This window comes from Oncorhynchus tshawytscha, linkage group LG04, assembly GCF_018296145.1.
Source record: "Oncorhynchus tshawytscha isolate Ot180627B linkage group LG04, Otsh_v2.0, whole genome shotgun sequence".
Taxonomy (NCBI): Eukaryota; Metazoa; Chordata; class Actinopteri; order Salmoniformes; family Salmonidae; genus Oncorhynchus; species Oncorhynchus tshawytscha.
Genome location: NC_056432.1, coordinates 61,139,265 through 61,158,571, shown reverse-complemented (window position 1 = coordinate 61,158,571; position 19,307 = coordinate 61,139,265). Strand labels below are relative to the sequence as shown.

General features: G+C 45.6%; 1 protein-coding gene across 5 annotated transcripts in view; it reads left to right on the top strand.

Moving 5' to 3' along the window:
* LOC112235736 (SH2 domain-containing adapter protein F-like) overlaps window positions 1-19,307 on the top strand; it is a 111,811-nt gene that overhangs the window by 75,030 nt on the left and 17,474 nt on the right. For 2 of the 5 annotated variants that reach the window (XM_024404250.2, XM_042320976.1), the window contains exons 3-4: window positions 7,889-8,116; window positions 9,890-9,988. In XM_024404250.2, the coding sequence (XP_024260018.1) occupies window positions 7,889-8,116; window positions 9,890-9,988 (327 nt within the window). The remainder of the gene's footprint in view (window positions 1-7,888; window positions 8,117-9,889; window positions 9,989-19,307) is intronic. The other 3 variants (XM_024404251.2, XM_024404252.2, XM_024404253.2) reach the window with 3 other exon arrangements.

The window sequence follows — 19,307 nt, the reverse complement described above, 5'->3', positions numbered from 1 at the left end:
ACGGACAGAGACACACTAGCTGAGTGGTAGACGGACAGAGACACACTAGCTGAGTGGTAGACGGACAGAGACACACTAGCTGAGTGGTAGACGGACAGAGACACACTAGCTGAGTGGTAGACGGACAGAGACACACTAGCTGAGTGGTAGACGGACAGAGACACACTAGCTGAGTGGTAGACGGACAGAGACACACTAGCTGAGTGGTAGACGGACAGAGACACACTAGCTGAGTGGTAGACGGACAGAGACACACTAGCTGAGTGGTAGACGGACAGAGACACACTAGCTGAGTGGTAGACGGACAGAGACACACTAGCTGAGTGGTAGACGGACAGAGACACACTAGCTGAGTGGTAGACGGACAGAGACACACTAGCTGAGTGGTAGACGGACAGAGACACACTAGCTGAGTGGTAGACGGACAGAGACACACACACACACATTAACTGAAAGACTGACATAGACACACATTGCCTGAAAGACCGACAGACACACACACACTGACTGATAGACTTATACACACACACACATTGACTGACAGACCGACAGAGAGACACACATACACATTACCGGAAAGACCAGCCGAGACACACACATTGACTGGCAGATGAACACACACGCACACACATTGCATGAAAGACCGACAGAGACACACCCACACACACATTGACCGAAAGACCGACAGACATACACACACCCACATTGACTGATACAGAGACACACACATTGCCGGAAAGACCGACAGAGAGACACACACACACACACACACATTGACTGGTAGACCGACACACACACACACACACACACACACACACACACACACACACACACACACACACACACACCCACACACATTGACTGGTAGACCGCCCGACACACACACACACACATTGACTGAAAGACCGACAGAGACACACACGCACCCACATTGACTGGTAGACCGACAGAGACACACACGCACCCACATTGACTGGTAGACCGACAGACACACACGCACCCACATTGACTGGTAGACCGACAGAGACACACACGCACCCACATTGACTGGTAGACCGACAGAGACACACACGCACCCACATTGACTGGTAGACCGACAGAGACACACACGCACACACATTGCATGAAAGACCGACAGACACACACCCACACACACATTGACCGAAAGACCGACAGACATACACACACCCACATTGACTGATACAGAGACACACACATTGCCGGAAAGACCGACAGAGACACACACACACACACACACATTGACTGGTAGACCGACCACACACACACACACACACACACACACACACACACACACACACACACACACACACACATTGACTGGTAGACACACACACACACACACACATTGACTGAAAGACCGACAGAGACACACACGCACCACATTGACTGGTAGACCGACAGAGACACACACGCACCCACATTGACTGAAAGACCGACAGAGACACACACGCACTCACATTGACTGATAGACCGACAGAGACACACACGCACCCACATTGACTGGTAGACCGACAGAGACACACACGCACTCACATTGACTGATAGACCGACAGAGACACACACGCACCTACATTGACTGGTAGACCGACAGAGACACACACGCACTCACATTGACTGATAGACCGACAGAGACACACACGCACCCACATTGACTGGTAGACCGACAGAGACACACACGCACCTACATTGACTGGTAGACCGACAGAGACACACACGCACCTACATTGACTGGTAGACCGACAGAGACACACACGCACCCACATTGACTGGTAGACCGACAGAGACACACACGCACCCACATTGACTGGTAGACCGACAGAGACACACACGCACCCACATTGACTGGTAGACCGACAGAGACACACACGCACCCACATTGACTGGTAGACCGACAGAGACACACACGCACCCACATTGACTGGTAGACCGACAGAGACACACACACACGCACCCACATTGACTGATAGACCGACAGAGACACACACGCACCCACATTGACTGGTAGACCGACAGAGACACACACACACGCACCCACATTGACTGGTAGACCGACAGAGACACACACACACACACACACGCACCCACATTGACTGATAGACCGACAGGCACCGATGGAGCAGTGACTCACAGCTTATCGATTTCAGAAGCTTTTCAGACTGTTTCCAAATTTGGAATCAAGAAGAAAATAAATGTTGAAATATTGAATATATTTCTGCTTCTCTGAGAGACACGAACAAAGATGCATGGTAATTTCCCCTTTTTCTTTTGTAGACTGCTACATTTTCGACTCCAATTCCACTCTTTCTTTTGTACTGATTACATGTCTAGCAAGTGTTCCTATTGTATCCCAAGGGCAGTGAAGTGTAGAGAAGTGACCACCTACATAAAGAGATCCTTTAAAACCGAGAGGGGCTGGCTACAGAGGTCACACTTCTTCACACAATATGATATGGAATATTATGTAGTTGGCTGTTGCAAGTTGATTGAAGTTCAAGTCGTGCTCATTTGTGAAATGTCTGATTTCGCTGAGCACATTGAAAAGCAGCCTTGTGGAGAGATTCATGGAGATATGAGCTGGTCCAGCTGCTTCTCCTGTCATTACCTCCACCCCTCCAACTCCACCCCTCGAATGCGATAGTAGACATTATAAACTGGGTGGTCGAGCCCTGAATGCTGATTTGGCTGACAGGTATATCAGACCGTATGACAAAGACAATGTATCATTTGCAGTAATTCCACATCATGAGAGATATATGAAATTATAGTCAAATTGGTATAACATTATAAGCGTTGTAATGCATTGCCTCTTCAACTGAACCCTTGTATCCCCCCCTGCCCATGTTCCCTCCATATCATTCCAGTCACTGACTCCATTATGTGCCTATTCTCTATGGGGTCTGGGGAACAAAAGGCAGTGAGACCTCCTAGCACAGCCCTGCTCACAGCAGTGTGCCGACATGGGTCAGGGAGCATACACCTCCAATTGTCAGCCAGCTCTCAGCCTGACACACAATACCTCTGGGTGACACACAGATAACTCAAAGCCCTCGGTGCCACTGCCGGCACTTGATAGTCTGCTACTCTGCTCCGCATTCACAGCTAGGCCACGTCAATATGAAAAACTGAAATTAAACGGGGTAGAAAATCCGCTGGCTACGGTTAGATAGAGACACGTCTTGGCACGGGAGCTTTGTTAATCAACCTCTCTCTCGCTGTCTCTTTGTCACTAAACAAGCTCGACTGAATGCTTTGTTACAGGTGGCCAGTCTTCAATGGCCTTCCTTCGCATTCATAAGCAGCTGAACGCCAAGACTTGACTGAAATAATGGCTTGTTGGGAAGAGAAAGCCGTTTCCTCCCAGCTCCATACGTCTTGCTTTAAAACAACCGGAGTTGGCTACAATATGTCTGTTACTCTGGTACCACTTTCATCTTGACTATCCTCTTAAATGGGGGACAGCAGAATCTTGCTTAGTGAAGACTGTCTGCTGACCTAACAATACTCATCCCCATGCATACTGAACAGTATCGGCTTGCTCTGGAATATCAGACGATTAAAGCAATGAACACACTTTGCAATGTAACTAGTGGGTAGTACAGCATACATCCTAGTCTAGGCGATGTACTATCAGACTTCTTTATGGATGATTCTTTGGAGGAGCCGAAAGACTACATCCTTGAAGCATGGTTACTTCCGCTCCATTGTTTTCCAGGGGTGTAAAGTCAATCACATTTAATCCCTCACTTGTGCAGAGAAATCCCCTCAATTGAGTCCAGATAGACTGTTATAGACTGTGCCCTTCCAAGCGCTTCATAGCAGCAAATCCTCTCTGGAGCTATAGGAGTGGGCGGTCCAGGCAGTAGTCAGCCAATAGTCACCCAGAGATTATTGGCTGTTTGCTCTTTCTTTTTTTATGTGATGATATGATGCCCTGGTTCTTTGAGAAAAAGATGCTGTGGTAGCTAGCTTTCTAAAAATCCTCTCCTGTCTAATGTATTCACGGCCTCAGGTTGGAGAGCGAGTGGAGGGAAGGGGGGTGGGGGTGCGGTGGGGAGGTGATGGGTCAGGTCTCCTGGTTGCCAGGCTGGTTTAAGATGATAGCTTTGATTTAATCCAGAGCAGCGTCCCCGCTCCCACAAGCTCCCACCCCTTCCCCACGTACAGCCATGCTAATATGCCCAGAGGGTTCCTCCTTCAGTAAGTTGAAGAGGAACCTCCTTGGATTTATGGTGAGCAATATCTTGATCTCTTTCCAATAGAATGAATCCCTTTATTTCACGAACCAGAGACGATAGAGAAAGGAAGGAAGATTCTGCTATCTCACCCTCCACCCTCTCTCCCTCTCGCTCCATATGTCACTGGCTCTGAACCCGAGTTGAGACATTTAACCAACCTTTGACCTTAGCATTTAGTTGTCTGTGCAGTCAGCAGTGCATGGTTATTAATCTCCCTGAGTTAGATGTGTCCTCTGTTCTCCTTAGTGAGTTCGCTACACAGCAACTTGTCCTCTAGTCTAGTCAGTCTACTACTGGGTGAATGTAGGGTGTCAAATGTCAATTCTGGACTACCCAGTAGTGAGAGTGGTCTCAGACCGACAGAAGGAGGTCAGGAGGAAGTGCCATCTGGAGTGGAACTCTCACATCCAGGGAGGAGAAGGGGAGTGGGGGTGTGGTGGGTGACCCCTGGCCCTGAGCGGAGGCAGTGATGTCAGAGGGCAGAGGTAGCTATGCTCCAGCTGTGTAACAACTTGTAGCTCTGTTCCACCATCAAGCTAATCACGGTAATATAAACAGACAGATGTTACCCCTCCCAGCTCACAAAGCATGCCTCAACAAGGATGAAGGGAGGGGGGAAGAGGGAAAGAAGGAAGGCGAGAGGGAGGTGGGAGGGATGCAGTCCTGCTGGGAAAGCACTGAGGCAACATGTCAGAAGGCTCCTGCTGGTTTCCGCAGCCCCCCTCCCAACCCCACACAGAGTAGTCGTAAGCCTTGTTCATGGGCCTGGTGGGGAGTCTTAATACCCCTTCGGCAGTTTATCCAAGGCAGCACGCTCCCAATTAAAGGGTCCTTCAAGCAAGATTTAGTCCCCACCAAACCCCTAAACATTACACTCCCCCATCCTCCCTCAGTCCTCCGGCAGCCACCTCTCCTTCCCACTTTTCTCCTTCCCCCCTTTCCTTTCCTTTCTATCGCTGTTGATTCTTCTGGCAGGAGGTGGGCACTCATCGCTCTAGGATCTCACAATGCCAAGACTTTTAACTGTGAGATCAGAGGGTGAGAGTTTGCCTAGCGCACGATTACATTGGAGATTTCTGGCAACCCCCACCGGGTAGCTCCATTAGGCTCCGTGCTACTCTCATTTTTCCGCAAGAGCTCCCCTGGGCTGCAAGGCAATTATGCAGTGGTGTGGCATAGTATTTCATTCTCCTCACATTGCGTTACTCTATGATGGAGTTTGCTGCTAACAGCTTCATACGGCCCAGGAGGAAGGGAGCTGGTTGCTAACGTCGTCCTGCTACTGGAAAGACATGGAGATGGGATGAGAGGGAGGGGGATAAGGGAGAGGAGGGAGACTTCTCAAGGGCATGATGGGCTGCTCTCTTTACTCACTGGATAGGTGGGAACACTATTCAGCACTGCATAGAATTTGCATTTATACCCTGCCTTATGTCATTCATAAATGTATCAGAGAGCGAGGGAAAGATACAGAGAGGAATGGAGAATGTCGAGAGTAATGGAGTGGCGCTAAGAGGGCGAGGGAGGGATGTATAGGTGAGAAGATGGGGAAGGGCGTTCTCCCGTCGTTCTGTTCCGTGGTGTGTGGTGCCCCAGGCGAGGCTGTTTATAGCTTTGGTGATGACGCCGCTCTGCAGACAGCCAGCCAGTCAGTCAGGCAGGCTACGCCGTGCACAGTCACAGGTGCTCAGGCCCCCAGGCTTCTCTCCTCTCTCTTCCTCTCCAAACGCTGTCAGCTCATCATCAGCTAGAGCAGGCTTTCATCACACCCAGCTCCCAACATGCACACAGGAGGCCCTGCTACACCTCCTATAGCTCTAAACCTGGAGCTACTGCTACTCACTATGGGTCATAGTCTGAGACTAGAGCTTTAACATTAGGAAGCCAGAGGGTGATCAACATACACATACACCTATTAGGGCTGGGCGGTATACTGTATTTTACTATATATTGATGCACGGACCGGTTTGGGTTTTTAGTTTACCTTCTATAACAGTATTTTAAGGAAACTGAAAAGATTTAGCATGGGTCCTCAGATCCTCAAAAGGTTCTACAGCTGCACCATCGAGAGCATCCTGACTGGTTGCATCACTGCCTGGTATGGCAACTGCTCGGCCTCTGACCGCAAGGCACTACAGAGGGTAGTGTGAACGGCCCAGTACATCATTGGGGCCAAGCTTCCTGCCATCCAGGACCTCTATACCAGGCGGTGTCAGAGGAAGGCCCTGCAAATTGTCAAAGACTCCAGCCACCCTATTCATAGACTGTTCTCTCTGCTACCACACGGCAAGCGGTACCGGAGAGCCACTCAAGGAGCGGTTTTGTCGTTGTTTGACCACGATACACTTTCGTTCAGTCTGCATGGTCAATGCTGCACATGCAACCATGTTGTTTCCAATAGGATCTTAATATAAATCCACAAGCGTTTTATAATTACAATATTAGTTTGTTTTCATAGCAAGTTAATTAAGCTAAATCGTGTTAGCCACTAATGCTAATCGCTAGTTAGCTGGGTAGTACTGAGTCGGAGCAAATGTAGCTAGCTAATACAGCCTGATACAAGTGCTGGTGGAGGCCTAAATCCATCATGTTGTTTGTGCAACAGTATCTTCTAAATCAAAGAGGAATAGGCGAAGCATGAATATGTTGGCTATATGAATAAAGATTGAATGTAGCCAAAGATTATAGGGTCCCCTAGGAAACACGGAACACTTTGGTTCCTATCCTGTCACAATAACTCGTCCATGGCATTTTCATTCGTTTGTCATGTCAAACAACACTGTATTCAAAGTGCCCACTATTATTTATTCTAACTATAGAATTACAATAAACATTTCCATGATTCCAAAAGTTCACCCAAGTGTTTTGATCTAAATTGCAATTGCAACATTTGGTTAAAAATAAGGCCTAGTATTTTTGCCCATATCGTGGCAGTGTGGAAATGATCTCAAATGAGTGCAGGAAATGCAGGAAATTATTTTAGGTTGAAGTTTAATTGAAATGAATAAAAGTCAGAATGGAGACAGACCCATTGAAATAATTTAGAATATATGTGTTGCCTCCCTAGGGTCATGCACTACTCATAAAGAACATTTTCAAATTTTCTTCATAAAAAACAGAAAATATCATCAAAAAATTTTGAAAAATACCATATGATATGATACATGGATACATGGCCATATCACCCAGCCCTAATACTTATAGACCTGCCTCCATCACACATAGGCATCTGTAGCTGCCTCTCCTGATCATGTGTGTGCTGCTTGGCTCTGCTAATCCCTGTTAGCAGGTATAGAGTTTGATTAGGATCCACACAGCAATAATTAACATGGCTGTTGGTGTCCCATGTTTGGTTCTTCTCCCTCTCCTGGGTCTCAGGGGGTAGGTATGTAAAGAGACAGCTGGATCTCACTGCCCAAGGATAGCTGGATTTAGCCTACCTTGGAACATGGCTGTCTTAGTGTTGTATGTAGAGAAAATGATATTTTGGAAGTGAAACTGCTGATGAAAACTGTTGGTTGGATTGTTAACATAAATATTCACATATACAGTCCCTTCGTATCGTTTTACCTTTACATCCACATTGACAGTCTATTAAATCTAACCCTCCTCTCCCTCTTCTCTTTTGCCAGAGATCCGCGGTGGCCGGGGGCCTAAGGAGGGGTCACTGAGATCGCTGCCCCTGTACGACACGCCCTACGAGCCAGCTGAGAACGGAGGGGACTCGGACGGCGAGCGTCCCCGCTGCCCCAGAGAGAGTCGGCTACCGCAGGACGACGAGAGGCCCCCGGAGGAGTACGACCAGCCCTGGGAATGGAAGAAAGAGCGCATCTCCAAGGCTTTCGCAGGTACGAGAGCACGTATGTAAAACTCCTCTCCTCCTGCTCTACGTCCCCTACATTACTGTCACTCTGTGTCTGTTCTGCTGTCCCTCTCCATCCCACTAATTGACCAGGTACCCTTTTCCAGCACTAACCAATGTGATTACTGCTTCTTTCATGGTTTCCGGGTATCTTATCTTCAGAAAGGCATTGTTAATTTTAAGTTCCTTCCCCCTCGTGAAGCATAACATCAAGTTCATTTGCAGGTGTCTCTTCTGCTGAGTGGGGCCTTTTTCTGGGTGTCTTTCTAGTCTTTGGCATTTATTGTCATGAATCTTGCCCTGGAGGCAGCTCTGCAGAGTGTGGCTGTGCCAGCTAGTGACCAAAGTCATACCATCTGATTTTAAACATGACCCTATTTTGACTTTGCAGCTATACCGTCTAGCGGAAATCGATCAGTTCCAGGGGAAGTTTCATGACAATAAACGTCAACCTGCAGCTTGGGAGAGACCTATGGTGTATGGTAGTTAGGGGAGCATGACTGTGTTTGTGTGTTCTCATGCATTCATATACAGTATACACTACATATGCAAAAGTATGTGGACAGTCTGTCAAATGAGTGGATTTGGCTATTTCAGCCACACCCGCCAACCTTTTATTTTACTAGGCAAGTCAGTTAAGAACAAATTCTTATTTACAATGACGGCCTAGGAATAGTGGGTTAACTGCCTGTTCAGGGGCAGAACGACAGATTTGTACCTTGTCAGCTCGGGGGTTTGAGCTTGCAACCTTCCGGTTACTAGTCCAACGCTCTAACCACCACTGCTGACCGGTGTATAAAATCGAGCACACCGCCATGCAATTTCCATAGACAAACATTGGCAATAGAATGGCCTTCTTGAAGATCACCTAAGATCACCATGCGCAATGCCAAGAGTCGGCGCAGTGGAAATGCGTTCTCTGGAGTGATGAATCACGCTTAACCATCTGGAAGTCCTATGGAGGAATCTGGGTTTGGAGAACGCTACGATAAGGCTTCCTGTCCGAATGCATAGTGCCAACTGTAAGGTTCCAGTTGAGAAAAATCTGAACACTATAGCACACAATGACATTCTAGTCAATTCTGTGCTTTTGGGGGAGGCCCTTTCCTGTTTCAGTGTGACAATGCCACCGTACACAAAGCAAGGTCCATACAGAAATGGTTTGTCGAGATCGGTGTGGAAAACTTGACTGGCCTGCACAGAACCATGACCTCAACCCCATCAAACTCCTTTTGGGTTGAATTGGAATGCCGACTGTGAGCCAGGTCTAATCGCCCAACATCAGTACCCAACCTCACTAATGCTCTTGTGGCTGAATGGAAGCAAGTCCCCATAGCAATGTTCCAACATCGAGTGGAAAGCCTTCCCAGAAGAGTGGAGGCTGTTATAGCAGCAAAGGGAGGGACCAACTCCATATTTATGCCCATGATTTTGGAATGCGATGTTCAACAAGCCGCTGTCCACATACTTTTGGTCCTGAAGTGTATGTGTGCATCTGTCTGTCTCAATGTCTCTCAATGTTACTGAATGTTGACTGTGGTTTAGAGAGCTCCAGCATAGCTAACACAGCCATAACTGAACAGGGCCGTTCCAAGACAAACTCTGGCTTTGGAAGACAAAGACAAACCAAACAAAAAGATTGGTGTAAAAACCAACACCTTTCCTCGATTTGAAACTATACTATACCAAATATTTTTTTTTAAACTTTAAAAGGTTTTTTTCTTTACATCTTCCTCCTTTTTTCTTGACCTTTTTTGTATTCTTTGAACAGCTCTGCTCTGTTCTGACTGCATTAGCTACAAGGGCTCTGTAAGTGGCAGTGGATCAGAACCAGAGACAAGGATGGACAACACCTCTAAATCCCTCACAGGTACCACTAACACACACCACCCGGGCTGGTCTCTGTCCCTCTGTTTCTATCAGTCCGTGTTTACTTCGTCTACGTTTCTCTGTTTCATACTGCAGTAAATGTGTGCGGTCTCTTTCAGCTGTTAGGAACATCCGTTTTTCCTTTCTTTCATTCATGTCTTTCCCCTCGTTATTTTGTCTTTCATCCAGCACTAAGACGAGTTTATTTAGGATGCTATTTACAAACACTCCTCTTACATTATTTCCTTTTGATGGTAATTCATTTCATTTGCCCGGGATGTCAAAGTGATTTCTGCTGTGCGAGAACAGAGATAAGAGCGCTGAAGTTATCCTTCAAAGAGGAAGACTGGAGTTGCTTTGATTTATTGCATGTTCTTCAACCTTTTTCTGTTCCATTCAGCCCATAATGATATCCCAGTGTTTGGTAGAGAGAGACTTCTCCTCTGACAATCTGTCATAAAACAGAGCTTTCTGAAAGAAGAATGCCTCCCTTCTCTCTTTCTCTCAGCGTGTGAAGACCTGGCTGCGAACTGGCTCTGTTCCAGATGTCTTGATCATCAAAAAGCTCAAGAACTTTATATAAAAGGGCCCCCAGCTCTAACACTGTCTATAGACCTAGGTCTTAAAGGTGACAGCTCTGGTAGACTTTAGGTCTTACGCGTTATCTTCAATATCCAGGCTGTTTGAAGATGAGCTCATCATTGTCAGAGCGCTGTAATAAGTGTGTCGTCATTATGCGACCCTGGCGACTGCAGATGGACAGGTTGAATGAGCCAGTTCCTCATGCTCAGCCACAGGGCATCGACCCAGGCCAAGGGTCAGGACAATGGACAGTCCCTTTCTTTTGGCTGTCACCTTAATGACTTGTCATCTGTTACCATCAGACCATCAGACCATTGGGTGTGTTTCCACCTAGCTTCAGATATTATGTATATGATGTGTTTTATATTCTGTTGGTGAAGTTAAATTGTTTGCATTTTAAACTCCCATTTGCATAGATGAATAATGATATTGTTCACTTCAGATTTCCTTGTGGTTTCCAGCCCGCTTGAAGATGCCACATAGATGCTGTTTATATTTAGACGTTTGTATGCGGAATTAAAGTGTCAGCATGAAATATGAATGTTTAATGAAGAAAAATGCACCCCCCCACAAATAGTGGAGAGTGGGTGTATACGTCGTATTAAACCAGACCCAGAATGTAGATACCTTTTATCTGTCTCTAGCTGAACACTGTCATCTGAATAAAGCACTGTTTCTCTTCATTAGCGCTTTCTAAAGGACAGACCTGTAATGCTGCCTGTATGTAAACCACCGCCTCTCCTTAGCTGTCCCTACCGCGTGGGGCTGCCTGCCTCCCTGCCTCACTGCCTAGTGCATCCACACATACAGTACATGTTGTTGGTTTTACAGGTCCTCACTTCTTATTCACTGTTGGGTTATCTCTTGACAGATATGCAATGGAATGTAAATTCCCTCCCTTGTTTGTGTTGGGAGGTTGTGTACATGCCGTTCGGTTAATCACTCATCCTCGCTGCTCCTTCCCCCTTCCCCCTTGGGAAGGGGGACTTTGTGATGGATGAGACGGAGGGTTGAGGAGTGAGGAAGATTCATTAAAATGTGACCATATGAAGAGAGCCTCTGTGTGATAGGTGTTGGTGTGTGGTGGGGGATTTTGTGCGGCGAGGGCTTGTGGGGGTGCTGGTATACACACTTGCATGTGTGTGTGTGTGTGTGTGTATCCATGTTTAATATGCACACCACACACACTAATAAACCCAGACGTTGAACAGGCAGCCATTGGAAATCTGAGTAGTGCCTCATTGTGTCTGTCTCGAGAGCCTGTACTTAATCTGTAGGCCCTGTTGCTGGCTGTTAAACACCATTAAGTTGGCTGCTAGCCAGCGTAACCCAGTGCACTTACTGCAGGCGAGATAACAGGAGATGCTGTCAGAGCCCTAAGCCAGGTCCTGAGCAGCAACACACCGCTTTATGGGTTTTTAATGACTCTTCAAGGGCTTAATGACCCAGAGAAATCTGAAGCGCAAAACTCTTCTATTCTTAAGTAAATCAGTGAATCAGTTTCGTTCCAGTAGTAATTGCTGCAGTGTGTTTGAAGAGTTGTTGGTGAGCCTGATCCATGCCTTGGCCCCATGGTTCTGTCTCGCTCTGTGAAAGACCTGTCCCCTGTGATGGCCTGTCACTCCACAGTGCTTCATCCCCCCCCGGTCTGGCCTTCCCTCCGCTGCACCACCGCTGATAACCTCCCTGACAGGCCTCTTTCATGAGCCTCAAATGGCTCCACTGCCTTTGAATGTGCAGCACGCTGCCTGTTATCTTTCACTCACACACGTTGGCCACCCAGCCCTAACCCCCACCTCCTCTCCCCCTGCACAGAGCGGGTGCTCTGCCAACCTGACCGTAGCTCTGCTCTCCCCTGGGAGCCCCGCTGGATGGCCAGCTGTGAGTCTAGGCAGAACGGGCACGCTGTCATCTCCCCTCCATCACTCGCTCGCTCACCTCCACTTTCATATTTAATAGGAACAGATTCTCTTCTTCACAACGGATAAGTGTTGGGATAGAGGGAGGTGGATGGTGATGCGATGGATACAACGTGCATTTCCTATGAGGTGGCATTTGGCGGTTTCTTCCACATGAGCCGTGAACTAGTAGCTTCTGGTGATGGTGATATGAGAGCATCTGCAAAAGCAATTTTTGTTTTTCTGAGCTCTCCTCCAGCTCCTAATAAATGCCATAAATATTGTAATCTACCAATTTATTTTGAATATGCATGCAATTAGCAGGGCAAATTAGGCAGAACTAAATGAAATGGCACAAGTGGGCCAGTGATTTATGTGGTATCGCTGTTTACACTGAAGTAGTGCTGCCTAATTAAAAGGACAAGGTAAACAAAAACATGTTGTAGAGACGTTTAAAAAAAAAAGTTGTCTAGAGCTTTATGGAATGTCTTTGGGCTCTCTCTCTCTCTCTCTCTCTTTCTCTCCATCTCTGTTTCTCACTCTCTTTATCACCTGTCAAAACTGGCACAAGACCGAACACACCACGTGACACAGTACCAGAATGTCACATGACTTGCCAGAAATCCACACACCACAGAGCTGTCAGGGTAGGATGATGTCACAGGAAGCTATGTCATTGTGTCTTTCTGTTCCTGTCATCGCTGTTATATTCTGAGAGTCCAACAAGTCCTGGCTCTGGCCAATGTTCAGTCAATTGGATGTTTGAAGCTTTGTGGATTTAGAATGGGATTGCACCCAACAGGTTAACTTCCCTCCTAAAATGCTCTTTCCCTCTGTGTGTCAACAGAATGTTTTGTGTACCGACATGGGCAAAGCTTATGTAATAGACGGATGGGGTATTGGTGAAATACCTCTTCAACACCAGTCATGTCACTGTACATACAGTAGTCATGATGATCTGTGTGTATGGTAAACCTAGTGGTTAAATTGGTATTTGGGGGATGGTCCCTAGTCCAGAGGGTGGGGGGATATGATATATATTTATTTATTTATATATATTTATTTATTTATTTATATATATATATATATATATATATATATATATATATATATATATATATATATAAATAAATAAATAAATAAATATATATCATATCCCCCACCCTCTGGATATATAGGGACCATCCCAATATATATATATATATATATAAATAATATATAATATAATATATATATATATATATATATATATATATATATATATATATATATATATATATATATATATATATATATATATATATATATATATATATATATATATATATATAAATAAATAAATAAATAAATAAATAAATAAATAAATATATATATCATATCCCCCACCCTCTGGACTAGGACCATCCCCCAAATACCAATTTAACCACACATACACACAGATCATCATGACTACTGTATGTACAGTGACATGACTGGTGTTGAAGAGGTATTTCACCAATACCCCATCCGTATATATATATATATAAATAAGTGCTGGTTTCATGAACTGATATGACCAAAAACAATATTTCTCTCAGATGTTGTGCACATTGGTTTACATCCCTGTTAGTGAGCATTTTATCCTTTTGTCAAGTTAATCCATTCACCTGACAGGTGGGAGGGAGGTATTTCTGTCTGTAATAAAGCCCTTTTGTGGGGAAAAAATATATTCTGATTAGCTGGGTCTGGCTTCCCAGTGGGTGGGCCTATGCACTTCCAGGTCCACATGTGGCTGCGCCCCTGCCCAGTGTTGTGAAATCTATAGATTAGGGCCTAATTATTTTTTTTCAATTGACTGATTTCCCTATATGAACTGTAACTCGGCAAAATCTTTGAAATTGTTGCATGTTCCGTCTAAACATTAGGCTATCTTGTTGCTAGTTATAGCAACATTATGACTTGAATGTCCCCCCCAAAAACATTCTACTGTCACTCAGGCAAACAAGGATGATGTACTGTGAATATAATGTCGACCTACCTGTTACACCTGACCCGTGTTACATTTAGCCCCGCCCTTCCCTATGCATTCAATGCCATTTGGTGCTCGCTAACGCGTATAAACCATCCATCTGCTCGCTGACGCACATAAACCATCCATCTGCTCGCTAACGCATATAAACCATCCATCTGCTCGTTAACGCACATAAACCATCCATCTGCTCGCTAACGCACATAAACCATCCATCTGCTCAAAACTCCGGTCCTAAAACGGTGCATTTTACTCATTTATTGGATTTGAGAAACAAGTGTAGCCTACTAACACTAGAAAGCTCAGTGATGCTCCTCTTTTGTTTCCCCCCCGCGACGTCATTTAGAACGTTGTAGGCTACAGTGACTGGCGTGAATGCGCCTTGAGAGGAATAGGTAAACTGCATAGAATGCAACAGGTTGAACAATTGAATACGTAAACTATTCTACTATGGGGTTGTCAGAGTTTGTTGTTGCTTAGCCTACTTGTGTTGTTGGCTGTAGAAAATTAAATGTAGACCACAGCTTTTTCATTAGATAATTCAAATAGGCTAACGGAATGTACCGGGTCTCAGCTCCACCTGGCTCTCATTTGGATCATAGGTGCCTGGTCTCGGCCCGGTAGGACCCGGCACAATTTAACCCATGTGCATACCCACATGAAAAAATACTAGTTTACTAGGCTAAAATATACTACAGTACTTACTATAGCTTTCTATAATAATAAACTGTAGTATACTGTGGAATACTATACACCGTGGTATCCCTCAATCATGTGTAATACTTACTATGGAATTTTGTAGTGAACTGTAGTACTACAGCATTCTCTGCAACAACAAAAAAAAAACACTGTAGCCAATACTATAGTAATGTTCACAAAAACACTACAGTCTTTTAAAACTATACTGCAATTCAGTAGCCCTATGGTTAGAGTGTGCGCCCTGAGGTTGGAAGGTTGGGAGTTTGATCCCTGGCCCGAGTGATACCAAAGACTTTAAAAATGGTACCCGATGCGTCTCTGCTTGACACTCTGCATTAAGGAGATAGATTGGGAGTAAGGCCCTGCAATATAGACTAGTGTCCTGTCCAGGAGGTGTACTTGTACATCAAGCTGCCTCATGCTCCTGCTCCTATGGGCCATTACGACTCGCCAATGCTTGTGCAAGAATATTTACTATATACTACAGTGTTTAATTTGCATATACCCTGCACATTCCCCTCCCTCATATCCCAATTTGTGCCACCAATAAGTGAGTATTGCCAAGTATAGACCATATATTGTGTTCCCTACAGGTGACAGAAAAGAGCAGAAGCTTGAACTATCCATTCAGACCTCAATACAACCTTCCTACAGGTTATGGAACATTTGCTCAGTAGGTTTCCTCAAGCATCTGCAAAAACACTACATGAATTGCTTTAGTATATACTACAGTTATTTTACTACAGTATTTATACTATAGTTAACTAGCATTTATACTATAGTGTACTGTAGTATTTACAGTTAACTAAAGTGAATACTACATTTGTCAGCAAAAACACTACAGTGAATACTATAGTATTTTTATACAATAGTATTTTTTTTCATGTGGGTCTGCTGCTTCTATCCAATATGCCCTGGAGAAATCAACATTCATCCTGACTGAGAGATAAGGTCCTGAAAATTAGTAGAATGGACTGTATAGTTGTAGAGAGACTCTGTGAGAGACCGTGTAGAGCAGAGTAAACCCCAGGGGTTTTTGTTAGAACGGCGTGAGCTGGGCTCTTTATCTTCCTCATAATGCTCAAGGCACCTCCACTGTCACGGAGTCCCACGGGATGTCATACTGAGTAAGAGAGCAACCTTTTTACTCATGATTCACCTCTTCCCAAAGCAAAACCCATGGATCACTGTGGGGACATGTAAAAGGTGAGGCAGTGCCAACTAAAGGACCTGATGCCTGTCTGTGCCAGCCCAGTCATACACACACAGACCGTTCTATCTGGCACACAGTACTGCGCAGTATGTGTGACTTGGATAGGCTGTGGATAGAGGCTCCAGAGATGTTTGAGTGCAAATGTCTTTGTGCATTCTCTGCTGTGTTTCAGCCTCTCTCATCACCTCAGCCTGAAAAATGAGGATGAAGAATTTGCCCTCATTGCTCCCCAGTCCCAGGCAGGTCACTTCACACTGTGTCTCAGAGCAACGCGTCGAGGCCTTAAGATGCACTCATCCGTGCCGCAACATAACATCCAAGTCAAAATGTATTCAGAAAAGGCTCTTGGGCCGACAGAAATTGAAACCGGTTATAGGGTAAGGGAGAATCAGACACCTGGAGGTTTGAAGACCGCCACTGTACTTCTGCCACTTGAATCAGTTTACCTTTCTTTTAGAAGTGGCTGTGTGACCGCTCACCTCATTATTGCACTGTGTAGAGCTAAGCTGAGACCGACCTGTAAGAGTGGGCTTTTCATCCCCAGAGCAAGGCTGCGTAACACTGCAACGCCTGCTACTCCCAAAACAATTACATGCTAACCTGAAATGAGAATTAGACTTTTAATCGCTCAGCGGTGAGGCATCCCAAGGCAGGAAGTTATTATATTAGCTGCTAGTGCTCTGACCTCTGTCCCAACCCTATACCTCTGTCTTATTTGCCTTAGTCTGAGAACCAGGGATCACTCTCTCTCCTATTGGCTGTCATAGTGAGGAAAGGACACCATCCTTGGTGAGGACACCATTAAAGTAAGGAAACTTCATTCCGAGAACACCATTCATAGTAAAGACTCCATCCTCATGTGAGCCCTTGTCATATCAACAGTCCTGCAGCCACATTACTCTCACCCTGCCACAACAGCACTAAGGCTGAGGTATTTAATTGCTTGTCCAAAATAATATTCTGTTTTCCCTCTTCATCTGCAGAGATGATTTCCCCCCTCATTAGCATGTTTTGAACCCCAGCTTTTTCCTGCAGGCCAGAATAAGGACAAGTCCATAATGTGTCCGTTCAACTCACAGAATAAAAGCTAGTTTAGCAGCCTATAAAACCTGGCAATAGACAGTGAGCAAACTCCCAGCTTTTTAGTTTTTTTCATCAGCAGTGGAAATAGCAGTCACTCCACCTGAGGTGGGTGATTCTACATTAATGACTTACTTGGCATGAGGATAGTAAAGAATTCATTGGAATAGGGGTTGAATGTCATTGTTTTTGAGACAATGGTTAGACCGGAATGTATTTGAGCTAGGCATTCTGTGTTTTTTTTTCTACTTTCAACAATGCATCTTACTGCTTCTACTACTATTTTATGAGGGCAATTCAATGATGAAACATAACATCAGGACTCGATTCGTTTATCCAGAGAAGGATGAGACTTGACAGGCAACATGTCATTCCTAGCTGTAGAACTCCCTCCTGCACAGCCAGTCCTGTTTCCCGGTTACTTTATTAGCCACTGCAGCAAACAGACCAGCAGCTCCCTGGTGGATAGGGAAATGCACTCCCCTTCCCGTCCCCTTATTTATTGAGCCTCCTGTGCTATTAAACAAGTGGGCCATTCCCAGTGAAAGATGGGCCGGCGCACCAGCACTCAATTTACTCTGGTAATACCCCCATCTGGACATGAGCGATACATTACTGAGGGGCTAGGTCTGTGGGGTGCCTCCCGCCATTACAGTACAATGGATTCCACTGTGTCAGGCACCAGTAGAGAATCTTGTATGTTGCCCTTTATCTTATTGTGGAGGCAGTTTCAGAGTTTGTAACTCAGTTATGAGCCATACCAGAGCTTGTGTTGTCCGTGAGGCTATTGACACGAGCCAAGTCATGCTCAGGTCTTTGATTCTGTGTTTTAAAAGCCTCATTAGTAACTCTCTTCAGCCACTTTCCATGCTAAACCTGGAGCGTAATTAATGACTCTGACCTGCAGTTGAAAATTCCACTGGTTGACTCCTTGTAAAACGTCAAAGAAACATGTAGAGGCAAAGTGGAGAGGTCAAAGAGCAGAGTCTGTCTCTCTCAGGTAAACTAATACTCCTTCCTTTTCAGTCTTGCTCTCTCCTGGTTTTCCCTGCTGTTCTATTGACTATGCTGTGGTATACTAACCTGACCTGTACCTGTTACTGTCCAGCATTTCTCTTACTCTGCTCTCTTCTGTTTTCCCCTTTCCCCCTCATCTCTCTCTTGATCTTTCTCTACCTCTATCCCTTTATCTCTCTTGCGTTTTCTCTCTTCTCCCTCTCGCTCTACCTCCCTCTCTTCCACTCCGTCCCTCTTGCTCCCGTCCTGGTGACCTGGGCTGCCTGCAGTAGAGATTAAAGTAATCAAGGATCTGCCGTGGCCCCCTCCTGTCGGTCAGCTCAACCACAGTCCTGCCCTGGTCCTGCTGGAGGGGGTGGAGTCACCCCCCGCTCTGCCCCCCCAGCCAGCCCAGCACTCCCCTGGACACACTGCCTGTGACCAGCACCACCATGGTGGGTTTTGTTGTCCCTGTCCTGTCTGTCCATCTCACCACCATAAGAGAGGCTCACCCAGCACCCCTTACCCCTCATCAACAATGTCCCCTTGCCTCTCTCTCTTGCCATATCCATAACCATATCTAATTTCCATGGCTCATCCTCCTCTTCCTCCTGTTCCCTGATAGGGTACTGTACTGGTGACCTGTCATTGTCTGTCAAAGTAGAGAAATTGCATGGGCGACAACATACCATACAGTTGTAAGACAGCATTCCATTCACTATGACAACATATGAAAACAGTAACAGCCAGTTTACTGTGTGACCTCATCGAGTGAGGAGGAAGTGATTGATCAGCTCTACAGTATCTTTAAATCAGTTTGACGGTTCACATTATCTCTGTAATA